Source organism: Copadichromis virginalis, linkage group LG10 (genome assembly GCF_057382275.1).
Source record: "Copadichromis virginalis isolate Kocher_CV1m ecotype Utaka linkage group LG10, C_Virginalis_male_GT1.1, whole genome shotgun sequence".
NCBI lineage: Eukaryota > Metazoa > Chordata > Actinopteri > Cichliformes > Cichlidae > Copadichromis > Copadichromis virginalis.
In genome coordinates, this window is record NC_140627.1 from 994815 (window position 1) to 1022077 (window position 27263).

At 41.6% G+C, this 27263-nt stretch overlaps 1 protein-coding gene across 8 annotated transcripts in view; it reads right to left on the minus strand.

Moving 5' to 3' along the window:
• Window positions 1-8840: 8840 nt before the first annotated feature.
• The window catches only part of LOC146699599 (disks large homolog 2-like), a 173682-nt gene continuing 155259 nt past the window's right edge, over window positions 8841-27263 (minus strand). For all 8 annotated transcript variants that reach the window (XM_085469337.1, XM_085469335.1, XM_085469338.1 and 5 more), the window contains 10 exons: window positions 23129-23243; window positions 22615-22791; window positions 17967-18042; window positions 16386-16482; window positions 14912-14962; window positions 13733-13834; window positions 12213-12385; window positions 11883-11992; window positions 11699-11790; window positions 8841-9369 (listed from right to left, as the gene is read on the minus strand). In XM_085469337.1, the coding sequence (XP_085325463.1) occupies window positions 9263-9369; window positions 11699-11790; window positions 11883-11992; window positions 12213-12385; window positions 13733-13834; window positions 14912-14962; window positions 16386-16482; window positions 17967-18042; window positions 22615-22791; window positions 23129-23243 (1100 nt within the window). In that variant the 3' untranslated portion in view covers window positions 8841-9262. The remainder of the gene's footprint in view (window positions 9370-11698; window positions 11791-11882; window positions 11993-12212; window positions 12386-13732; window positions 13835-14911; window positions 14963-16385; window positions 16483-17966; window positions 18043-22614; window positions 22792-23128; window positions 23244-27263) is intronic.

The following is a 27263-nucleotide window of genomic DNA, read 5'->3' on the forward strand; positions in this document are numbered from 1 at the left end:
CCGCTATCTTAGTTTAATTGGTCACATGACTGCATCACATGACTAACGTGTCATTGTTTTAGAAAGTCTGCGTTTTCGCTGTCCACGCTGCGACGCGAAAGCACAGTTTTCGAGAGCGTTTTGAAAACGATGCGTTTTCCATCAGCGAAACGGCCGTCTCAGTGTGGACGGGAGGCCGAAACGGAGAGAAAACGGTGCGTTTTTTAAAACAAAAATGCGTTAGTGTGGACGTAGCCTAAATCTGGGACCCTCCACCTTTTGACCCTAGAACTGAAGAAGCTTCTCGGAGGTGAAACATCTTCAAGCAGCTTAAAGAAGTTCAGACACATTTCTTTCCAAGCTCCTTAGACATGGAAACACCTTCTATTCAGTGCACATTAGTCACCATCAATACTGTAATCACATAAGATCAAATCCAGTTATTGTTGCCTCACATTAACTCATAGTTTCTCTCAGAATAAGCTTTTTAATGCTTTTATACTTGAAAATTATTTATCTGGTTTGGCATAATGTAGCACAAAAACAGTAAAACTGCAACTTTTGACGTTAAATTTCTTCCACTAATGGATCTGAATCTGATAAAGTACAAAGTGAATGACTTTGTGTTGATATGTGAACAAAATATAACATTAATAAAATGACACATTAACTGGCAATGCATCTCAGGTGACGTTACAAAGCAAAGCAAAGGTAGTTTCAACACTAGATCATTTCTACACCACTCTGCATTTAATCATTAGTTATTATTTTCCACAGTGGGTCTTTTGTCCTGTTTCCTTCTCCCACGCGATGAAGGCAAATGGCTGCCCCTCCCTGAGCTTCACCTTGACACACCTAAAATCTGTGTGAACATTTTGTGCATTAAAAACATTTTTCAGACTCACCTATGCTTAATGCAGCCAATCACAGCAATCTCGCAATTTTAATGGCCGAATTTGCAACAATGTTTTTTCCAACCAAGCTCAATTTTCCGGATATTTCTTATCCGAATAAGCAGATCTTAATAATTAGATCACTGCATTTGCATACTTATTCTATTGTGTATATAGTATTCTTTCTATTTTGTTTAATATGTTATTCTGTTTATCTTATTCTATTCTATTGTTTTTCTTTTTCACTGTTCTTGTGGGAATGTTTTGGTCACGGCTGAAAGTACGTGTGGAACTAATAAAGGTTTATTTTATCTCAAATGGGAAACTAATACTACTGTATTTTACCTTGGACACACAGCTAGACGCTGATCCAGGTCGATCGGCTCTCTCAAATGATTTATCAGATGTGGTCCCAACTCTGCTAACAACAGCTCAAACTACCCTGCTGACAAATATGGACACAAACTGCCGTGGTACTGCTTCAGCTCCTGGATTAAACCATGAAATTCTCCCTACAGTTCCCTTCTCATAAGAAATGGATGAGCCCAGACTCGTTTGGCTTCCCTTCATTGGCTTCCTGTTAAATCCAGAATTGAATTCAAAATCCTGCTCCTCACATACAAGGTCTTAAATAATCAGGCCCCATCTTATCTTAATGACCTTGTAGTACCATATCACCCTATTAGAGCACTTCGCTCTCGCTCTGCAGGCCTACTTGTTGTTCCTAGAGTATTTAAAAGTAGAATGGGAGGCAGAGCCTTCAGTTTTCAGGCCCCTCTTCTGTGGAACCAGCTTCCAGTTTGGATTCAGGAGACAGACACTATCTCTACTTTCAAGATTAGGCTTCAAACTTTCCTTTTTGCTAAAGCATATAGTTAGGGCTGGACCATGTGACCCTGAATCCTCCCTTAGTTATGCTGCAATAGACGTAGGCTGCCGGGGGATTCCCATGATGCATTGAGTTTTTCCTTTCCAGTCACCTTTCTCACTCACTATGTGTTAACAGACCTCTCTGCATTGAATCATATCTGTTATTAACCTCTGTCTCTCTTCCACAGCATGTCTTTATCCCTGTCTTCCTTCTCTCACCCCAACCGGTCGCAGCAGATGGCCCCGCCCCTCCCTGAGCCTGGTTCTGCCGGAGGTTTCTTCCTGTTAAAAGGGAGTTTTTCCTTCCCACTGTCGCCAAAGTGCTGCTCATAGGGGGTCATATGATTGTTGGGTTTTTCTCTGTATCTATGAAGCGCCTTGAGGCGACTTTTGTTGTGATTTGGCGCTATATAAATAACATTGAATTGAATTGAATCATAGCTTCCTGTTGATGTTTTTTCTCCACAGTGCATTTTTTACCCCTAAAATCAATTCGTTGCCTCATAGTGACTCAAAGACCACAAAAATACAAGGAAAAGGAGAAAACCTCAACAATCATATGACCTCTAATGAGCAAGAACTTTGGTAACAGTGGGAAGGAAAAACTCTTTCAAATGGAAAACAAACCAGAACCAGGCTGAGGGAGGGGCAGCCATTTGCTGCTAATAGTTTGGGTGAGGGAAGGAAGACAGGAAAAAGACTAATAACTAAATGCAGAGCAGCGTATAAACAGATAGTAAGAACGATGAGTGAAGAAGAAGACCTGTGTTAATAGAGAGGTTTGAAATCTGCTTTTGAATGTACGTACAGATGTCATCTATCTCATGTAAGCAGGTAGCTTGTTCCAAAGAACAGGACCACTGTAACTGAAAGAATCTTCATCATACTTGGATCTGATTCTGGAAACAGTTCAAAAATCTGAACTGGGTTGGACACCATAAGAAAATCAGACATGTACTGGGAGGCCACATAATTTTAAGGTTATTCTATACTGCACTGGTAGCTGATGCATGGTTTTCAAACTGGCACTTAAAGCATAATGCTTTCTATCTAGTGGGTGAATGTGGAATGTTGTATAAAACGCACTGAATGCTTTGCATGAGTAGAAAATCGCCTCATAAGATTCAGTCCATTTATCATTTAGGTCAGCTGGCCACTTGGAAAGGTTCACCACTGTTCCATATTTTTCCCATTTGTACAGGGTGGGCCATTTATATGGATACACCGTAATAACATGGGAATGGTTGGTGATATTAAAGTCCTGTTTGTGGCACATTATATGTGAGGGCAAACTCCTCAAGATGGGTGGTGACCATGGTGGCCATTTAGAAGTTGGCCATCTTGGATACAACGTTTGTTTTTTCAATAGGAAGAGGACCATGTGACACATCAAACTTATTGGTAATGTCACAAGAAAAACAATGGTGTGCTTGGTTTCAACGTAACTTTATTCTTTCATGAGTTATTTACAAGTTTCTCTTTGTTCACAGCCATTGACATGTCGAAGAGGTTAACACGTGAGGAGCGGATCGAAATTGTGTTGATATCTGGTGAACGCAATAACCGGGTCATTGCAGCAGATTTCAATGCAAGACACCCTGCGAATCCACCCATCTCCATGCTACAGTCAGCAAACTGCTTGCTAAGTTTCGTGAAACTGCTTCAGTGTTGGATTTGCCAAAATGTGGACGCAAGAAAACTGTCACTAATGAAGAAACATCAGTGGCTGTCCTAGCTTCATTCAGCAAGAGCCCACAGCGTAGCACTCGCCGCATGTCACTGGAGAGTGGCATTAGTCGAACATCCCTTTGGCGGATATTAGCTACTCACAAATGGCACCCTTACAAACTCCAGCTACTGCAGCATCTCAACGAGGATGACCCAGATCGGCGCACAGAATTTGCAGAATGAACAAAACAAAAACTGGAACAGGACCCTCAGTTCACGCAGAAGATTCTGTTCAGTGATGAGGCAAACTTTTATGTGAATGGTGAAGTTAACAAACAAAACCACCGCTATTGGTCTGACACTAACCCACACTGGATGGATCCCTCCAAGACTGTTGGAACAACAAAAGTGATGGTTTGGTGTGGTATATGGGGACAACGATAGTGGGTCCATTCTTCATCAGTGGAAACCTCAAGGCTGCTGGATATTTGAAATTGCTACATGAGGATGTGTTTCCCTCTTTATGCACTGAAGCTGGCACGTTCCCTGAGTTTTTCCAGCAAGATGGTGCACCACCACATTATGGGTGCAGGTCCGAGCATTCCTAGATGAACAGTTTCCTGGAAAGTGGATTGGTCATTGTGGGCCAGTTGAATGGCCCCCAAGATCTCTCGATCTGACCCCCTTAGACTTTTATCTTTGGGGTCATCTGAAGGCAATTGTCTATGGTGTGAAGATACGAGATGTGCAGCACCTGAAACTACGGATACTGGATGTCTGTGCTGGCATTTCTCCTGTGGTGTTGCTATCAGTGTGTGAAGAGTGGGAGAAGAGGGTTGCATTGACAATCCAACACAATGGGCAGCACATTGAACACATTTTATAAGTGTTCAGAAACTTGTAAATAACTCATGAAAGAATAAAGTTACGTTGAAATCAAGCACACCATTGTTTTTCTTGTGACATTACCAATAAGTCTGATGTGTCACATGGCCCTCTTCCTATTGAAAAAACAAACGTTGTATCCAAGATGGCCGACTTCTAAATGGCCACCATGGTCACCACCCATCTTGAGGAGTTTGCCCCCTCACATATACTAATGTGCCACAAACAGGACTTTAGTATCACCAACCATTCCCATGTTATTACGGTGTATCCATATAAATGGCCCATCCCGTAGATAATGGCTCTCACTGTGGTTTGTTGGAGTCCCACAGCTTTAGAAATGGCCTTATAACCTTTCCAGACTGAGAAATTACTTTGTTTCTTTGTTCCTGAAGTTCCTTGGATTGCGGCAGATTGCATGGCTTTTTAGGATCTTTTGGTCTACACCACTTTGTCAGGTTGGTCCTATTTAAGTGATTTCTTGAAGAACAGTTGTGGCAGTAATAACGCCTGAGTGTGGCTAGAGAAATTGAACTCAGCTTTCCAAAGATGTGATACACCACAGTTAATTTATCTTATAACAGGGGAGGGCAATCAGGTTTTCACACAGGGCCATCCATGTACATGTGCATTTTTTTCCCCCTTAATCATAAACATCTTTATTTAGAAACTGCATTTTGTGTTTACTTGTGTTCTCTATGTCACACTTTCACCAGGGTCCTAACAGTACTTATTACAGACAACATTTTAAATGTCTATCTGAATAGAAAAGAGTTAAAACATATGAGATAATGAGGTTTCACCAAGGATTGGATGGTATAAACCTGAACTGCTTAATAAGTGTTGCATCATGCAAATAAAGTATGATAATGATTAAAAATGGTTTAAACCCATAAAAATAAAAAATATGAACCACTATTAAAAGGTCCTGTGGAAACCTGCTGGAAACAATCTCTCAAGAAAGAAAATCCAAAATGTGACCAATTCTTTCCTAGGGGGAATTAACTTGACCTCCTCTCTGGTTGGGCCTAATCATCTCTATGCTTATAAACAATAAAGATAATGTTTTTCATGGATGCACCCAACGACAGGACTGGTAGTGTATTTCTTCATAATGAAGCCCCTGTGTAACACTGATGAATTTTAACTTGATCAGAAGATTTAACACCGAGTCATTTAGACAGCCGTTAGCACATGATTCTCCTTATGGGGACCTGATATGTTTAATATGCTGCTGAGAATTTAGCCCAGAAGAAGCGTATAGTATAGCTTTTATTTTGGAAAGAGCCATTTCTCTAATAAACTCTCTTTTCCAAAGATGAGTGATTTTTATTACTTTGTTGTTTCAGCAACACAAAATTTAAAAACTGTACTTTTGAGTTAAAATACATATTTATAATTTTAATAAATGACAAATTAAAAAGGCATGAACATTTTTTTGTATCGAAAAATATTGAACCGTGACACCAAAGTATCGAACCGAACCGTGAATTTTGTGTATCGTTGCACCCCAAATACATAAATAAATAAATATATATATATATATAATATGTATATAAATAAATTCCCTGCTCACCCCTGCGAGCGGTCTATCCTTCGAGCTCGCGTCCTCTACCAGAGGCCTGGGAGCTTGAGGGTCCTGCGCAGTATCTTAGCTGTTCCCAGGACTGCGCTCTTCTGGACAGAGATCTCCGATGTTGTTCCCGGGATCTGCTGGAGCCACTCGCCTAGCTTGGGAGTCACCGCACCTAGTGCTCCGATTACCACGGGGACCACCGTTACCTTCACCCTCCACATCCTCTCCAGCTCTTCTCTGAGCCCTTGGTATTTCTCCAGCTTCTCGTGTTCCTTCTTCCTGATATTGCTGTCATTTGAACCGCTACATCGATCACTACGGCCGTCTTCTTCTGTTTGTCTACCACCACTATGTCCGGTTGGTTAGCCACCACCATTTTGTCCGTCTGTATCTGGAAGTCCCACAGGATCTTAGCTCGGTCATTCTCCACCACCCTTGGGGGCATCTCCCATTTTGACCTCGGGACTTCCAGGTTATACTCGGCACAGATGTTCCTGTACACTATGCCGGCCACTTGGTTATGGCGTTCCATGTATGCCTTGCCTGCTAGCATCTTGCACCCTGCTGTTATGTGCTGGATTGTCTCTGGGGCATCTTTACACAGCCTGCACCTGGGGTCTTGCCTGGTGTGATAGACCCCAGCCTCTATGGATCTTGTGCTTAGTTCTTGTTCCTGTGCTGCCATAATTAGTGCCTCCATACTGTCTTTCAGTCCAGCTTTGTCCAGCCACTGGTAGGACTTCTGGATATCAGCCACCTCCTCTATCTGCTGGTGGTACATACCGTGCAGGGGCCTGTCCTTCCATGATGGTTCCTCGTCTCCCTCCTCTTTCTTGGGTTTCTGCTGCCTGAGGTATTCACTGAGCACTCGGTCAGTTGGGGCCATCTTCCCAATGTATTCTTGGATGTTCGTTGCCTCATCCTGGACTGTGGTGCTGACACTCACTAGTCTCCGGCCTCTTTCCTTCGCCTTAGCGTACAGCCTCAGGGTGCTGGACTTGGGGTGTAACCCTCCATGCATGGTCAGGAGCTTCCTTGTCTTGATGTCAGTGGCTTCTATCTCCTCCTTCAGCCAGCTTATTATTCCAGCCGGGTACCTGATCACGGGCAGGGCGTACGTGTTGATGGCCCGGATCTTGTTCTTGCCATGCAGCTGACTCCTCAGGACTTGCCTGACCCTCTGCAGGTACTTTGTGGTTGCAGCTTTTCTAGCGGCCTCTTCATGGTTCCCATTCGCCTGCGGGATCCCCAGGTACTTGTAACTGTCCTCTATGTCTGCAATGTTGCCTTCTGGTAGTTCAATCCCCTCAGTTCTGACTACCTTCCCTCTCTTTGTTACCATCCGACTACACTTCTCCAGTCCGAACGACATTCCAATGTCATTGCTGTATAGCCTGGTAGTGTGGATCAGTGAATCGATGTCTCGTTCACTCTTGGCATACAGCTTGATGTCATCCATGTACAGGAGGTGGCTGACAGCTGCTCCGTTCCGTAGTCGGTATCCGTAGCCAGTCTTGTTAATGATCTCACTGAGGGGGTTCAGGCCTATGCAGAACAGCAGTGGGGACAGAGCATCTCCTTGGTAGATCCCGCACTTGATGGTGACTCGTGCTATGGGCTTGAACTTGGCCTCTAATGTTGTACGCCACATCCCCACTGAGTTCCTGATGAAGGCTCTTAGGGTCCTGTTGATCTTGTACAGTTCTAGGCATTCCAGTATCCAGCTGTGGGGCATTGAGTCATAGGCCTTCTTGTAATCAATCCAGGCAGTGCACAGGTTGGTCAGTCTGGTCTTGCAGTCTCGGCTGACTGTTCTGTCTACCAGTAGCTGGTGTTTTGCGCCTCTGGTATTCTTGCCAATCCCTTTCTGTGTGCCGCTCATATATTGACCCATGTGCCTGTTCATCTTAGCCGCTATGATGCCTGACAGGAGCTTCCATGTAGTACTGAGGCAGGTTATTGGTCGGTAGTTGGAGGGGACCGGTCCCTTCTGGGGGTCCTTGAGGATCAGGACTGTCCGGCCTTCGGTTAGCCATTCCGGGTGTCTCTCGTCAACTAGCAGCTGGTTCATTTGTGCTGCCAGGCGCTCGTGGAGTGCAGTCAGCTTCTTCAGCCAGTAGGCGTGAACCATGTCAGGCCCTGGTGCTGTCCAACTCTTCATACTGGAGACCCTTTCTTGGATGTCTGCCACTGTGATGGTTACTGGACCCTGTAAGTGAGGTTTCTGTGGTCTGCCATCAGATCCACTAGCCACTGAGCATTGCTGTTATGGGTTGCGTCCTTCTCCCATATGCTCTTCCAGTATTGTTCCGTCTCCAGCCTTGGTGGTGTTGTTCTCATATCGTTCCCCTGCCACTGAGAGTACACCTTGGCTGGTTCTGTGGAGAACAGCTGGTTTATTCTCCTGCCTTCGATCTCTCTGGTGTACCTCCTCAAGCGGCTGGCCAAGGCTTGCTTTCCAGTTTCCAAGGCCTCAGGTATGGACAGGTTCCTGTACTTCTTAGGCACCTTCTTCATTGCCCCTACATACATACAACAACTCCCACCAGGGTTTAAATACCTGAGACTCTCCACTGTTTGGTTTAGGAGTGAAAAAGCTTCTTGGATGAGAAGTGAAATGTCTTCACGAAACTTAAAGAAGTCCAGTTGCTTTTCTTTCCAAGCTCCATAGATCACATTACACTAATCTCTTAAATTAAATATGTTCTATAAAGGACTTTTGAATCCCAGTTGAATTTACAGCAAATAAATCTCTGCTTTTGGAAGCGATTTTATTAGGAAAATAAAGTATTAGCTTTCTGAAGTCTAAACAGCTGTCTTTCTTGATTCAGCATTGGCACAGCAGTATCTGGATAAATGTTCCCGCCGACAACAAGAAACAAAAGTTTTCTCACAAATGTTGTCATGTCAAAAGAGTGAAGGTAGTCATTTAAGGTAGAAATGATACTGTAAATAAACACAAAGCAAAGCAGTGTTCAGCAGTATTTACTAGTTGCAGTGTGCAGTGCCAGTAAGGATGTCAAAGTCCAGTCACCGGGTTTCTCTCCATTGCTGACAAAGCAAAGATATCTGCACCGTACATGCCACCTTCCACTTTGTATTAATGCAGCTATATATCCCAAATCTATTTTGTTTTTATCCTTTTTGTTTAAATAAGAAAAAAGCAAATATACATACTTTGTGAGCTAAAACTTTATAACATTTTTGTGGTTTACATTCAGGAACATTTAGGTTAAGTGAAAAACAAACAATAATCAAACACAAGATCAAATGAACAAATAAAAAAAGCCAACTTATTCACAATATGTATTTATAAACACTATTTGTTGCCAAACAGTTTTCATATTACTAGATCCTAAAAGTCCAGACTGCCTTCCAGCATAATGAGCTATTATACTTTCTCCTTTGAGGGGATCCAGATATAGGGTCCTGAATGTTCTTCTATGACCTGTTTGCAGTGGGTATAAATGTCCTCCAAGGTTTCTCCTTGAACCAGTGCTGCAAATAAAAAAACATATGAATGAACCTTCACAGATACATGAAAGTTTGATGTTTTTATTCAGGAAGCCAGGATTTGAAGATTCCTGACATACGCTGGTAGGATTGAAAAAACAACAACAACAACAACAACCCCAATCCCAGATTTATATGAAGTTGACTCAAACTGGGGGATTTCAACAGCATTTCCTTTTCCCCAATTGCTATTAGATTTGGTGAGTTATTTAGCATCTCTGTTTAGCTTCTACAATTAGCTTTTTTATGAGTCTTGTGGTCCATGTACTGAGATGAAGAGCAAATGTAAACTGGTTGTTGGATGTTTCTGGCCCACTGCTAAAGAGACACGTGTTTCCAAAGGACATTTTGCTTTGGCATTCACTCTCTTAAGCCTATCCATCACAGAAGAAGAGTAAGAGGAATGTGAAAGCACTCTACAGTGAAAGGCAGCCTTGATCCTTATACTGTGTGTACCGGTGGATTCGTGCCAACATTCCTCTGGGGGAGCATGATATAATGCTCATATGGCACATTTTTCAGTTATTGGCTTTGCTTGTGGAAATATGTAATTCCAGCAGTGCTGTCTGTAAACAGAAAGCATCAACAGTCCAGGTAAATATTACATAACCTTGTGATACATAGACTTCAGACAGAGTGATTCATATATTTTAAACACTAGACTGACATCAGTGCCCACAGTTTTATTTTTTACATGATTTAATTTCTTTATTTATGCAATTTGTAGACTGAATGGAGTTGGATGGTCTTGGCTTCTTCAGCACAACATACTGCATCTAAGCAATGAATGTCCTGTATATCACAATAAAGCATTCACAGCATTACACTGCTTCAAACAATTACAGGAACACCTTTTAATCAGAATATTTAGCAGAATGCATTGTTGATCTGTTTCAGCTACTTTGGTGTTAATGAATTAGCCTCGTGTGCACCAAAGGCCCAACAATGACACGACTCTCAAACAGGAACGGTTTAACCTGTGGAGGCCACTGACATTTTTTTCTGACCATTTTCTTTACTAGTTTGCATTTGTCCAGGGTCACTACTGACAGCATGAGCTGATACCTGGACCCTGCTGAGGTTACATACGAGTGTGGGGGCCATATAAAATACTACCCAGTGCCATGTTGAGTTGCTGGAATGAGAGTTTGGTCTTCGGTAGGTTGATAATTTTCATTTCCATCTTTATTCAAGGAGGGGAATGGAGAGTGTTTTCGAGCGTACAGCTCACACTCCTCAGCCTCCTCGGGAAGGTTGATGTCAGAGTATTGGACGAGGAGACTCCATCCATTAGTTAAACCTCAGATTCAGTTCAATTTAATTTTTCATGTCAATCTAATTCAGTTTTATTTATCTACTGTCAAATCACAACAGTCGCTTTATGTTGTAAGGTAAATACTCCAGAATAATACAGAGAAAACCCCAACAGTCAGAGGGCGAGCATAAAGTAAGAGATGGCGTCTGTCTGTCACGGCTAGACGGTCCTCACCGGTCGCCTTGCCAATTTTTGTTGTGTTTGCGTGTACTTTGTGGTGTTCTCCTCTCCATCCTAATCCGAAGCAGACCTATTTAACGGTGCGGTCGAGTCACAACCAACGCTGGAACGTTGAGCTAAACCGGGTAGCGTAGTCGCGATTAGCATACCTAGTTTGTGAAGGAGAGAGAACGTTTTCGTTACTGTGCGTGTGTTTTTCTCATCTGCCTCCAGGATCCAGGGATCGGAGGAGGAGCGGGCACAAGGAGTTGTTTTGGATTGTCACTGCACTGTCACCACGGGGAGAAGCCACTGTATCACTGCACTGCCCTTTTTGGATTACAGACTCGAACTGTTGACTTATTTTTTCACTGTGAATAAATTCACTGTCACTCTGCAAGGAGTCTCGCACCTGAGTCCTTTAACCCAATTCACCATGACACTGTCTCCCAAATCCAAACTGGGAGCTGGTTCCTCAGAAGAGAGGACTGAAGGCTCCGAACGCCTTTCAGCTGTACTGAGACAGGTTTAGAATTCCTAATTTTGTGCGTCTGGTGACATCGTGAGCTCAGACCAGACCAATAGAATTAGTCTTTAAATGATTTTTTAAGTTTCTTTCTGTTTTTGATGTACATCTTTCAAAACTTCAGCAAAGGTAGAAAAGTTATACATGCTAAAATCTTTACAGCGTGCTGTTCTCCTTATTGAGGAGTAGAAGCTTTTTCAGTTGTCTGACTAAACCAATACTGTCACTGATGCCTAAGCTTTGGATTTAGACACGGTTCAAACAACGTTTGAGCTACAGTGATTCAGTATAAATGGTTTGTTTTAACACTGTACCTGTAAAGAATTCACCAAACTCCTGCTCAAGCTTCATCGCCCTGTCAAAGATCTTCTGGGCTTGTTCCTCTGTCAGTCTCTTATTCATGGCCCTGTACACACACACACACACACGAATAGAAATGTGCGCATCAAACAATACCTCTATTGTTAGTGTGTGACAAAAGACCACATGAATACTCACATTAATGAATCAATAGACTTCGGTTTTATGAAGATGGCAATGGGATAGAGTTGTGCTACTTGTAGTCGTTTGATAGCATTTCCAGAAACATCCAGAATGCAGTGTTTACCCTGAGACAGAAGCACAGCTTTAGCTGTAGCACACAGAATCACACTAGCTCTCATATTAAGATCATTTTAAAACAACTCTTATGTGTTTCTAAATCGTCTTTGCTTTTCAAAGTGCAGTGCAGCTGCTTTGATTTCTCAGAGAATATATTGCACTCTGCACACTTATTATATTTAACTATATTTAAAATGCTTCTCAGCTGGCAAACAGATCAAATCTTACCCTCTCAGCCACGTATTTGACCGAATGGACGCTCGTTCCATAGAGATTATCATTATACTGCCCAGCCTCAATGAACTTGTGCTCTTGGATATCCTTCTCCATCTGTCCCCTCGACATCACAAAGTGGTAATCTCGCCCATCAGCCTCGTAGTCCCTCTTTGGTCGAGTGGTATCTTCAGTATGAGCAGGAACATTAACTCTTAGTAACTTTACATTTGCTATAATTCTATCTAAATGAATAAGTACCTCACTCACATTTTACAATTCTCACATTAACTGTAACAAATTCACCTTTAAAGCTATCCGACAGAGATTAAAGGGCTAAACTGGAAACATGGGATAACACTGCTAGCACCGCACAGTAATAACACGGTAATGCTGGGATAACAGGTTAATAATGAACAAGTAAAATACTGATATACTTGTGATTAATACCAAGGTACTGCGTGGCCTTTACTTCAGTAAGTAAATGGTATTACTTGCATGTTCTGTCTTTATTATCACACTAATACTAAAACCACTCTTACCATGTTATTACCAAGCTGTGACATAAATGTGATCATGTTTTTGAACTCACAGGTAAGCGCCTCTGTTAATATATGGAGAGGATGTGGCACAGAATTCTATATTATTAGTGCACCATAATGATATAATAATAACAATAACAATATCAATGACAGAAATTCCACATTATACACAAACTGTGGTTCCAAAAAGATGAATGGACTTGTTTATGGGAACTACTTCACTTTAAAGGACTTTCTAAACAGTAGGTTGAGAGAATCAGTTCATGGGCTCACTTACCTTGATAACCTGAACGGTTAGCAGCTTTATATGGTTTAAAGGGTAAATTCAAATAAGAGATGGGTAAATAAAAACATGCAAAATCAAACGCTGATGACAAACACAACACACACAACTGAAGAAGACGAAGGCTGATCCTGTTGGGTCAGCTTGTGACAGCTTTCTCTTACAAACCAGCAATACCCAAGCCACTGTCATTACATTAAGTAATATTTAACACGGTGTTCCTGTGTGGAGGAGATTACAAGATCTATTCTCACAATGGAGACCATATATACTTGGTTTACTACAATGAGAAGGCTGGTGGAATCTGTGTGAGCTGTCCCTCAGCTACTGATTGAATCGCTGCAGTTTTTCTCAACTGTTTGTATAATTTAGGGGCGCAGGGAGCTGCTGCCTATTCCAGCTGTCCAAGGGTCAAAGGTGGAATCTACCTGAGCACCAGCAGAGTGAGACAGACAACCACCCACTCTCACATTCACACATACTGTAGAATGGCCACAGACATGCATGCTAACCAAACATCCATGTCTTTGTACTGTGGATGGGAGCCTGAGAGAGTGCAGACAGTAGCAGGGAGAACATGCAGACTCTACACAGAAAGGTCTCCAATGGATGCAGACGTAGACATTTCTTCCATTAAGCTGGAATACTAATCTGTAATGTCCTGTTTCCCACTTCATCCTTACATTAGCAATGCAAAGTCAAATACGTACGCGGCACACAAGATCCAAACTTGTCTGGGAACTCTGATATGAGGTCATCATTGATTCTTTCCTTCATGGGTCCCAGGATTATGACAGGTCTGGCATAGTTAACTAAAGGAGAAACACAGACTTCATAAAAAGTAAACTCTTAGAGGACCGTAGCATAGCTTTACTTATGTTGTTATCATCTACAAAGGATATATCGATTCTTGTAATAGAAAAATGAATAAATAATAGAAAATCTGTAGAGTAGACAGCAGCAACTGGGAAACTGTACAGTTCTTGCAAAGTTTATACGTTTCGATTTCACATGCGGGGCAGTTTGTGGTGAGAAAACGTATTAAAACCATCCCTAACTTTGTTGGGCTGCTTAACAGAAAAGAGGAATAATATGGAGTTTAGGCTGGCACACAAAAACTATTTGGAAAAACCTAGTTTGTAAAAAAAAAACATACGAAACTAAATTTTAACAAAATATATCATTTCAAGAAGTCATAAAAACCAAAAAAACAATCAAGGTGTCAGCGTGGGCTGTGGGCTGTCAGCGTGGGCTGTGGGCTGTCAGAGTGGGCTGTGGGCTGTCAGAGTGGGCTTATCCCCAATGCATCCACCCGTGTGACTGTCTGTGAATGTGGCATGTGCAAAAATTCCCAAAGCCCGAGATAGCTGTGACGTGTTTGTATCTAAATCAACAACTTGAAAGTGAAGCTCATTAATGCTCAGTGGCTGATGTGTCTAACGCCTGCTTTAAGGACACAAAAGAATTAATAAATTAATTAATTGAAATAAAAAACCCACAACCAATACAGCCTTTGTTCTCACAACATCATACAACTAATTGTCCCCAAAAATCAGAACAGAATTGGGGCTTTTAAATCCGCTGCCCCCTGTTTCCTGGAATAATCTGCAGAAGGATCTGAAACTGTCAGAGTTGGTTATGTTGATGGAGTTTAAGTCCATCTTTAAGGAACGAGAGAATAACTCTGTTAGTCCGTGTGATTGTTTTTAATGTCGCTCTTAACTGATCTGTTATTGTGTATTTTTCACATGTTTGTGCGGGATTTTGTATTTGTTATGTACTTATGTGGTACATGTATTTTTGATCTCTTTTGGAAATAAGATTTTTAATCTCACTGAGGTTTTTTCCTGGATAAATAAAAGACTAATAATAAAAAAGTTTTAGCTTACCTTCATGACGCATCACTGGTTCATATGAGAGAATCACTTCCTCTTGACTTCCTGTTAGGATATTTCACAAAATATAGTGCTACCTTTAGCTATCAGAATTTGTGGGCAACAAAGAAAAACCCATCAAAATACATGTAACAGTTCGAGATAACTCTGTAATAATCAACATTTTATTCATGTTTTACATTTACTGATATTTTAGTATCTTCTAGTTTACAAATGAGAACTTCAAAAAAAGTACACGGTGGTTTCAGTGATGCGTTTGTGTTGTCAGTGCTAATAATTAGCTAATTTAGGAAACTCTTAAAAACATAAAAACCTGTCTTGATTTGAATTTTAGGTACTGAAACACGCATAATTAAATACTCTCAGTATTTCGCAATAATCAAACTACTGGACATAAACACATACCCGCAACGCTGAAACATGAACTCCAACAGCAAATGACATTTTACTGTAGAAGGCCCAAACAAACAGATGTAACCGTGGCAACCTCTAAGACTGTCATTCAAGCTGCTATGCTCATAAACGAAAACAAAAGCACCATGCAAACATGCATGAAACAATATCCACATAGTGAGGCTGGAATAACAAAGATCATGCTGGTGGAGTCGTGAGAGATCCCAGTGGTTCCTCCTTAGGCCGAATACAAGGTCATAACTGTGTCCTGCAGAACCTGCGACCCTTAACAAATCATGCAGTTCTCAGATAATGCAAACATTACAGACGCGCCAAGGTATAAATGGCACAAGCCACCGAAAGCATAAAAACTAACCCAATATATGTATAATAAGATTTCAGTAGTTTAATTGAAATATTTGTCCTCTGATGCATTTTAAACGATTCTTAAAGTCTTATACAAGAAAAAGATGGTTACTTGAAATCCTTACATGACATTATACAGATATTGAACATTTTTAAACCTCTGCCACATGTCATGTTTTAGTGGACCAAGAAGCAAGATAAAGCCAACAACTGCAGCATGCAGTAATGCAGGCAGAAGAACAACCAACTTACTTAATGTCTTTGTCCCATACCCATCATCACCTATCCCCAGGATGTCCTATTGGCCGTCCACAGAGAGTCAGAGCAGAAGAAAGAGAGCAAGGAGGACAGCCACAACATAAGCAAAAGGTGGAGGAAATGAGGACAGAGGGTGCGGCCCACAGATCTGTCCTTCTCAAAACAATGAGCGGCCAGCAGGGAGAGCCAAAATACCAAATGTTGGACTGTACCTAGATGATCTCTGAAGGGAAACTGGGTCATATAATATCACCACAAAATGAACAGCAGTGATTATGAGAGCAGTGATTATCGCATTTCTGCATCAGAAAAGGACAGAAAACAAGGATGACTGCAAAGAGTCTCCGTGAGGTTCCCACACTTGGAAACACACCTGTGGTTTCCCTTCTGGCCTGACGTGTGACCTACACTGACTGCATGAAAGCACGTATGTGTCTGTGAGCTTACTTACGGTCTGAATCACTGCCATCCTGCTCACCATCTTTGTTCTTGTAGAATGGGAACTTTCGTGTAAAGATGAAATTCTTTTTACGTTTGTCAGTGAATGACTGCGAAGGGAGAGAAAGCATGGGGCAAACAGGTGTATCATTGTCATGCAGACAAAACTGTTTGCAGGAAGTAGAATGTCAAGAAGTTAAGTGTGAATCACTGCTGCGTGTTTTAAGTTGACCTAATAATATGTGAAGCTTTGAGCCGAGCTGGCCACAGATAGATGAGATCAACCAAAGACTGTCAGACAACAACAGCGATATATAAAACGACCGAGCTTCTTCTGCTGTATTCCTAAATAAATCAGTATGAGATTGCACACTTCTTGACATGCCACCCGTTTAAAATAAAAGCAAAGTGAGAGACAGTTACCCAGAACATGCCATGAAAAATAAAATATAAGAAAGAGGTTCCATAAGAACACGTAAAAACATGCAGTAATAGAAGGAAAAGATGGAATTTGAGAGGATGACAGCTGAAATAACCTGCCTGTATGATGTGTGTCTGTGGTTGTAGAATATGTTGCACTTGATGCTTTGTAAATATACCACATCTGTTTCCAAAATGAAGTTGAGCTGATAATTCACAGGTGGTGCAGGTTTGACTTGTGGGAGGTAAGATTAATAAATGAAGCACATCTACAGCTGTAAGAAAGGGTTTGTGGCATTGTCAGGATTTTTGCACTGATGGTTCTTATAGAGCGCTTTTCTACTCTGAGCAGTCAAAGCACTTTACACAACTTGCCTCATTCACTCTTTTCCATGTAAGTGCTCTCTAGCTAACATTCATACTCCGATGGATGCATCGGAGAGCAACTTGGGGTTATTGCCCAGGGATACTTGGCTCGCAGACTAGAGCAGGCAAGGATCGAACCACCAACCTTCTGATCAGTAGGTGACCTGACTGACCATGTGTGAAGTCAACTATACACAAAAAACTGCTTGTTTTTCATGTCAAGTAATCACTCACAGTGCCGGCTGGAAAAATGAGTAAGCCCCTGACTTCACCTAGCCAAAGACTCCTGCATGATCTACAACACTGAGCAAAGCTCTGTGGGGAGCTGAAAATGCGCAGTGTTATATTTGGAAGTTAAAAGCCTGGCAAACCTTTACAAACCTGTAAAGTATGGTGGAGACAACCCTGGGCCTGCGCACATTGTCATCACTGGATGCAACCAAAAATGAAATGTGGCAGGAGAATGTCGGGGCAGGAAGTCCATGACCTGAAGCTTAGTAGAGGTTGGCTGATTAAACAAGGGTGCAAATCAAAGCACACACGTAAAATATCAAGAGAACTGAAACAAATACAAATGAAGACGTTTTACAGAAGAAATGATCTGATGGCCTTTTCCAAAGTTAAGCTTTACTTGCCTGCACTGGAAGTGATTACTTGTTTGTTCATGAAGGCATAAAAATGTTTGTCTGTGTTAACTTTGTTTGTGTGGCAAAGCAAACAGCAGGTTAAGCTTCTCATACATGTTCAGTTCTATCTGAACTAGCCTGTGGATCATCGCATAGAAATTTCCACTTTGCGAGGTACTCACCCCTTTTGACTCAAACGACCCTGGCTTGGCATTGAATTTAACAGTCTTTAGACGTGCCCGCTCTTTCCTTTCCACCCTGTTGAGGAAATAACTAGTCAGCTGGTGTTATGGTTCAAAATATTGGGGATGGAGACAGGAGAAACACCACAATAACAACACTGGTCCGGCCAGGTCAAGTCAAACGATGATTTTAATGGTCACACCCGTGGGAGATGGAAACTGTATGCAGACAGCCTCAGATCTCATCACAAAAAACACATCTCCATAGTTTTGTAAAAATCAGGGTATTAGAACGCCCCTTCATGCGTAATGACAGATCAAAATAGGTTCCAGACATTAGTCACAGTTAATCGTACATCTTGTACATCTTTAATGGCTACAAACAGACATAGAACTTCTCCTTTCTATAACACCTTCCAAACATGGTAATAAACTTCAAGCCCTCAGGGTCTCTGAGGCTAATTATTGACTCTGGTCATCTGTTACCAAGTAGAGTAAAATATAGTGAGACTCCAAATGAGTTAAGGCCTCAGGCCGGACACATTCCTGAATTATATGTATTATATGTACTGTAAGCATGTTTGCATTTAGCCCTCTGCACTCAAAGTCAAAACCTGCAATATATCAGTCCGGACCATCACGCCGAACGAAGCTTATGACCTTCAAAAGACCAAGTGCCAACTCATCATAAGCACAATTGCAGGTGTGTCTGAAGTTATTGAAACCACTCTTTTAACAAAAGACAAACAAATCTTCTAAACGCTATTCAGTTCATTTCAATCATTAATTATTAAACATGAAAGTGATGATTTATGCTTTTCACTGATTCTCTAAAAAGCCCGGAAACTGACTCAGGTATTTAATATTTCAATCAATGTTGTTTAATTAACTACCACTTTAAACTTAGCAAAAAAACATAATTGAATAAAAGACCACAAAGAATAATATGATATCAGTGGTATGTAGGCGCGTGCGGCCCTCTATGCTCGAAGCCTTTCCCCTCCATAGATCAGTCAGACATTCACGCTGACTGTAGCTTTTAACCCTTAATTAACTTGAGCACAACTCTATAATAAGCAACAAACTGCAATATTTATAAGTTGATCATGGTCACATCTGCAATGAAAGATCATATTATTCTGGTACCTGTAAGTAGAAAATCAAACTAGAGTTATAACAATCACTGTAATACAAAGGCTAATGTAAGATCAAAAACTTCAGTATATATTTAATGCAAAGCTGGTTATATGATTCTAATGAACTAATAGTGCCCTATTAAAATAATGAAACCAGAAGAGGAAAAAACATCCCCTTTTTATTCTACACTGGTATGTATAAAGTTTAGCAACTGTGAGGAGAAGAAGGAAGTCTTAACAATTTCTACCCCATATGGAAAAGATATATATATAAATCTTACAAAGTCTGTCTTGTGTGAAACTTGTATGAAAAGCGTATAAGAGTGAAAACAGATATAAGATCCCTCGAAAAATTATATAATGAAACTTGTATGTTTTGGATACTTCCTAAAACAATATATGAAAGTAATGAGAAAGTGGCCACTTTCATGAGTAAATCATATACGTTTTACACGTACTCCTGCCCTTTCCAGTGACCACAGCTAAACATCAGCAAACATCAGGTGTGTGGTAACAGACTGCTTATTGAATTGGGTTCATTGTGTGCTTCATCCTGTCAGCCCACTTTAAATGCTTTTACTTTTCTCCAGTATTGCTGATCTTACCAGTACCTCACTCCTGATGCTTACTGAGCACCTGCAAGTACTTGAAGTTGAAAAAACCCCAGTTTTAAGCTTGTTTTAACAAAGGCTCCTTCAGGGGACAACAAATTAATAGCTGTCCAAATACAGTATCATGGCCCTGCATTTGTACACTGCTGAATGAAATTACAGGAGCACTTCAAAGCTAACAGAAAAGCTCCTAGTTGTTGCATCCACATTCACCTTGTATGAATTTAAAAAACCTACATCGCTTTGTTCTCAAGTTCAAAATAATGACTTCTGTTTTTTTTAATTCAGTTACATTTTATTTATTTAGCACCAAATCACAGCAACAGTCACCTCAAGGCGCTTTATATTGTAAGGAAAAGACCGTTAAATAACACAGAGAAATCCCAACAATCAGACGAAACACGGTGGGAGGGAAACAGCAGAACCAGGCTCAGGGCCATCTGCTGTGACAGTGGGGGGTGAGGGAAGGGAGACAAGACAAAGAGAGCCAGAGATCAAGAATCATTAATGCTTAATTATAGTTTATTAACCCATGATGAGTGAAAATGGGCGAGACAAGGAGAAATGCTTAGTGCATCATGGGAGTCCCCCAGCAGCCTATTGCAGCATAACTAAGGGCCGATTCACGGTCACCTGATCCAGGCCTAACTATATGCTTTGTCAAAAGGACCTCTAACCTTGAGGTCAAGGTCACCAAGTTTTTGGTGGACACACCAGTTGCATCACTTTCAAACTCCCGTGTCTTTGTTCTAGAGTTTTCACACTCACAAGATTTTCAGAAAATTGAGGCAGACCTTGAGGCCGAAGTCACCGAGATCCAAACTCGTGTGAGATCTTTAGTACTAACACCCACACTAGCAGTCAGGTTTGGACACGTTTAATTCTTTATGTTTCTTTGACCATTTACATCGTAGATCAGGGCTGCCCAATCCCAGTCCTCGAGAGCTACTATCCTGCAGCTTTTAGATGCATCCCTACTCCAACACAGCTGAATCAAATGGTTTGATTACCTATTCAGCATGCCATCATGTTTGGCAAAGGCCTGATAACAAGCCATTCATTTGATTCAGCTGTGTTGGAGTAGGGATGCATCTAAAAGCTGCAGGATAGCATATAGGGGGCAACAGTAGCTCTCGAGGACTGGGATTGGGCAGCACTGTCATAGATTCTTACTGAAGGCATCGAGACTATGAATGAACACATGAGGAATTATGTAGTAAACAAAAAAGTGTGAAATAACTCAAAACATGTTTTATATTTTAGATTCCTCAAAGTCGCCCCCCTTCATGCCTGGATTGCTTTCAAGTTATAGCCACCCACAGGTGACTGTGGAGGCCGGGCTATCAGCTCACACAGCCTGGAGGTGTGTTTGGGCTCATTGTCCTGTGGCTGCAGGATGCTGTGGTAGCCATGCTGGTTCAGTTTGCCGTCAGTTTTGAATAAATCCCCAACAGCGTCACCAGCAAAGCCCCCCCCCCCACACACACACACACACACACCTCCTCCTCCATGCTTCATGGTGGGAACCATGCACGTAGAGACCATCGCTCACCTTTTCTGTGTCACAAAGACACGGCAGGTGGAACCAAAGATCTCAAATGTGGACTCATCAGACCAAAGCACAGATGGTCTGATGTCCACTCCTCGTGTTTCTTGGCCCAAACAAATCTCTTCTCTTTAGTCGTGGTTTCTCAGCAGCTGTTTGACCATAAAGGCCTGATTCACACAGTCTGCTCTGAGCATGTAGAGATGTGTCTGCTGCTGCTCTGTGTGGCATCTATCCGGGCTCTGATCAGAGCTGCTGTTAACTTGTGATTTCTGAGGCTGGTGACTCGGGTGAATGTATCCTCAGCAGCAGAGGAGACTCTTGGTCTTCCTTTACTGAGGCGTCCTCATGTGAGACAGTTTCATCGTAGTCTTGATGGTTTTGTGACTCCACTTGGGGACACATTCAAAGTTTTAGCAGTTTTCCAACTGACTGACCTTCAGCTCTTAAAGTAATGATGGACTGTTGTTTCTCTTTACTTAGCTGATTGGTTCTCGCCATAATATGAATTCTAGCAGTTGTCAAATAGGCCTGTCAGCTGTGCACCAACCTGACTGCTGCACAACACAACAGATGGTCCCAACGTCATTAAGAAGGCAAGAAACTCTACAGATGAACCCTGACAGGCTCACCTGTGAGGTGAACCCATGTCAGGTGACTACATCATGAAGCTCACTGAGAGAAGGGTCAATCACGACACTGGACGGAGGGAGACACAGACAGTAAACGAAGAGGGAATCAGGGCAAAGAGGAAACACCTGGGGGAGACTATCAAAGTAAAATTGGAAGTGCGAGAAACACGCACTGAGATGCAGACTGACGAAACCCAGGGCACAGAGGGAGGACAGAGAGGGCGAGAGACAAGTAGGGGAGAACACACATGTGTGAGAGAGAGACGGGGAGACGAGGATGAAACACTAGGAGGGAAACATGGACTAAAGGAGACGAGACACACAGAAGCGAGCAAACACAGACATGACTGGGGGAACATACGACATATTTGTGACACGAATCACAATTCAAACCTAAAGCGAAGAAACAAAAATCCCACATTTGACAAATGGTTTCTGCTCTTTGATAATGAAAACACCTTTTTGGCACTTTTGCTTTGTTTGCTGTATCGACGCCTTTCAGATGAATTTGATTCTGCGCCAGTGTTATTCAGGACTGGGATACGTTACGTTTTGGCTTTTGTTATCACGAAGGTCTTCAGCTCTTTGACTTCCCTGAGGGGACTATTGTTGTTGGTGATTTATAAATAAACTTGAATCAAAAACAGGCTGTTTTTGGATAATGACTAGTTTAGAAGAAACTAGTCAATAGTATGTTCACACATTAGTGTATTCACTTCTTACCGTCTCTTGCTTGGGATGACGCCCATTTCCTCGCTGTCACCATGTGGAGTAACACGGCGAGCCTGCCACCACTCATCATCGGAGGCGTTGATGACGTGCAGGATGTCCCCAAACCTGAAGCCGAGCCCTTGGCTGGGAAGACCGCTGTCCTTTGACTTTTCATAGTCAAAAAGTGCCCTATTCCACGAAAGAAGAGCAGTAATAAAATAATAATCCCTGTTTCTTTGCAGTAAGTGACTTTTATTCTAAATTAGCAAAGAGAAACTAGATGCAGGATTTCAGCAGTTATAGTTACTATAGTAAATAGTGAATGTGTTTCTGTTTCAGTCACACATCTCAAATATCTGCATAAATCTTCATCTTAGTTAGGGTCAGACATCTGTGCATGAAGACACACAAGCTTACAAAAGTAAACAACGCAAAAGCAGCTTTGCTGTTTAGCCTGGGATGTCTGACTGCAGAATGGATGTTTTTTGAATTCACCACAACCATCTAAAATCCAAAACAGACCAACCTAACATAGAGTGATCTTTTCTGATTGGTTCGCAGGGATCCTGACCCGGAGCTCATGCTGTGGTTCATCATCTGTTCCCGCAGGTCGCGGATTTTGGCCTCAAAACGTCCGTACTCTACAAGACAAGGTTAGCGTGGATCAGCACTGACAGTCTGACACCAATAAGGTCTTGAGTAATTATCTTTAATGGAATTTGCATTTAGATATTGTTTAAGGTATAACTGTCATTGTAAGGTTATGTCCGTCTGCTCTGTTTATTATCAGGCCTTTTAGTTCCCTTGGTTCCCTTGTGTGATCACTGCAGCTGTGTTACCTGCTGTTCCCTCTCTATAATCACCTCTTGTGTATATATCTTCAGCTGCCCTCATTATCCTGCATTATCAGTGTCACGCTTTGTCTCTCGCTCACTTTTATGCAGCGCTTTCATCTAAAACACACAGAAACACACACAGTATCTTGTCTGAGGACTTGATAACTAATAAACACTGATGTTGTGCCATCAGTGTTTATTAGTTATCAAGGTTCAGGAGTTAAGCTTTGGGCCAAGAAACAAGAAGAGAAGTGTACAGCAGCTGTTGCTGACTAACAGATATTCTATAACTGTCTGCACGTTCAGTCTCATGCTCAGTTTCCACTTTTTTATATTGTCTTGGTTTCTTTCTCCCTGGTGTCTACACACATCTCAAATCTGTGTGTCAGCAGTAGACAGAAAGGGAAACACCTATCTCTTTGCAGTGGGTTCTTATTAGCAGCATGCATTCATACCTGACCTACGAAAATAGAAACAAAGGCATTTATCCCATTTCAGCACATCAGCAGCAGGACAGTGTCACAAGCTGCTGTATAATACAATCAGATATATAACAATACAACCCAAAGAAATAGGAGACAGATTCTCTGGTTTCCTTTTTTACGTCTAAAAGAGGAGACGTTCCCTCCCACTGCTGCTCACAGAGCATCAGATGATTGTGGGGGTTTTGTCTGTTTCTTTGTACTGCTATAAAAAGCACTTTGAGGCAACTTTTCTTGTGATGTGGCAATATATGAAAAAAGGAATTAAAAAAATAAGACTACCTTTGAAAACATATTTGTATATTTATATATGCTGATGAGGACATGGACAGAGTTTATGCGACAGAGGAGGATGTTACAGACGGGGTGAGGCAACACCTGAAGGGAGCAAAAGAAAAAGAAGGAACGCAAGACTGTGAGTCTGACAATGTGTCAGTATGAAATCACTGTGGCTGGCTATATTGTTTTCTCACTAATACTTGACCTCTTTTTTAAATAACAGGAAAATAACTAAACTACTAACTACTAGGAGACAAACACTAAGTTTCTTTGTTTCTTGTTTTTTGTAAACATATTGTTGGCAAATTGCTCTAAATTGCTGCAAATTCTTTGGTAGCCAGCTGGCACTTAGGCTTGTTGGTCCGGAGACCCGGCAGCGCCTCACCCAAATACTCTGCTCCACAGACCCTAGCTTTTCTTCCTCCTGTTCCAGTGCAGGAGGATCCACCAGTTCTGCACTGAACATGTTGACTCACTTTGGCAACACAAAAGTGAGCCACTTACTGTCTTTCCTGTTTTAACCAGAAACATAAAAATGTTAATATTAAAGCACTAATTTATTGAACACTGTTTCATAGACAGTGTTTGGTGCTCAAGCCCAGCGAGCTAAACTGTCTCTGTCATGAATCGCTGTGCGGCAGGCGGGAGTTGGACCCAAAATGCAGGACTCACAGACTCGAGGGAATGAACTCAAAACACAGCTTTATTTGCTGGTAAAACAAACATACAAACTAAACTGGGAAGCCACAAACTAAGAACTACAGCGAGACACAGGGAGATCCACACACAGCATGAGGGACGACGCGACACTGACTCAGAGAAACACAGGGTTTAAATACACTGGGGAGTAACGAGGGGAATGAGACACAGAAGGAGGGCACAGCTGGGAGAAATCAGGACTGACGAGACAAGCAAAGCAGGACACATTCACATAAGAAACGGACCTTCAAAGTAAAACAGGAAGTATCACACAGAGACGCGAACTTGACACAGTGGAGACAGCAACTAAGAAATACAGAGACATAAACCATAAGGCAGAGGACTCGAAGAACCAAAATACACAGGGAAATACTCAGCTGGGAACACAAGAGACTAGACTAGAGAGAGTAACAAAAAACCAACCATGAGAACATAATGCACAATGCAGAGTGACAGAAAACAAGAAACTCAAACATGCAAAGACACAATTACACAGAACAGAGGGGACACAGAGAGACATGAAGGGCAAGGGATCAAAACTAGAAGCCATAGAATAAATCACACACAAGTACAATAATACGAAAATCACAAAGAACTAAAAACGCTGGGTCAGGAGACCGAGGACCGTGACAGTCTCGTGGAGACAGGAGAGGAAGCTGAAGTCGATATTAGAAAAGTTGCTGAAATCATAACAACTTTTCAGAATTGTAATAAATTAGCAGAAATATTCACAGCGTTTAATCTGTAACAGATGTGTTTTTTAAGAACAAATGTCCATGGTTTGAATTATGCCTAGTTCATAATTGATCATTCTTGCTTGACGTTTGACATTTAATAAGTTTTCTTTGCGTTTAAAAAACAAATATAAAAAACAAATACATGGTTTATACTGTTGACAAAGGTGGGACTGTCTCCCATTATATCTGAGCGAGGGTAGAAGGACAGAACATCAAGCCTATTATGTTTAAAGTGTTGCAGCTACACACAGTGAATGAACACTGTGAGAACAATGAGGTAAATCAACAGAGTGTGTGCTTTGGATAAAGCACATAGAGATTACACACACACACACACACACACACACACACACACACTGTACTGTGCATTGTAACATGAACAAGAAGTGATGCTTGTTAGAATTTATTTTTTATCTTGTATAACTCATTATTTATATTCACAATTACCTCATAATTTACACGCGTTTATATTTTACTACACAAATATGTATTATAGAATAGAGGGTTGAAAGAAACTGCCACAGCCATACAGCACAAGGCCATAGGAAAAATACTGGACAATGATAGGTGGACACACTGGCTTTAACACACCAATGGGGAGGCAGCGTCCCACCCAAGTACCTAGGCCCAACCCTGATTAGCTTCCAAGATCTTGTCCGATCTTGGAAGCTAATCAGGGTGGTATGACCATGATGGAGCCTTTACTGTGTTTCACTGATGGCTGTATACACACACTGTTGTACCTCCCTCCTTACCTCTGTATATACTGATGACAACTTAAACTTTATACACATGTTTGTTTCACTTGGTGACTTCTCGTCAGCCTTAGCAGAAACGAAGACAAAATAAGACATTTCTGATGAGACTGATGAACAGCAGATAGATCCACTGAAGGAGCAGACATGTCTTTCAGGTCAGGTTTTGCTTTTTCCTCCTGTTTCTTAAGAACATGACTTTCAGATACGGTTTATCTGCTGTAGGTTATTTTTTAGACCTACTGCTTCCACATTCCTCAGTTTTTTTTAAGGACACACAGTTCACTGTGCTAGGTTATACCAAGTGTTTTGGCTAATAGCTCTAAGTTGTTTTAAATAAAACATCAAAGCGACTGTCTAAAAAGCGCCCAGTTGTAGATTTTAATTGGATGGAGATCAGGAATGTTTTTCAGGTCATAAACCTGGTGGAGTGGAGAAAACGTGATGATTAAATCAGTGGCTTGAAATTTAGCAAAAAATCAGTTTAAAGAAGCAGAATGCTTGTTAAATGAGAATTTATTACCTAAATACTTCAACAACCTTCAACAAAACACAGCACTTTGCAAAATATGCAATAAAATTGTTCCTCCTAATGTGGGAAACCACAAACTTGTTTCACCCACCACCTGAGGCAAAAACACAATCAGGCTGTGAAGGAGCAGAAGCTAGCAGCTGGTGATGGACTCAAATGTGATCAAATGACCCAAGCATTACCAGCTGCACTTGCTAGTTGCAATCCACACGGCAGAAAGAGCAAATGGTGGATGGAAACTACTGATGCAGTTACACGTTGGAAAAGCAAGTGGTTCACGCTCTACCCAAGATACAAGATCCCAAGGTATGAAATACAAGCACTATACAAGCATTTCTTGT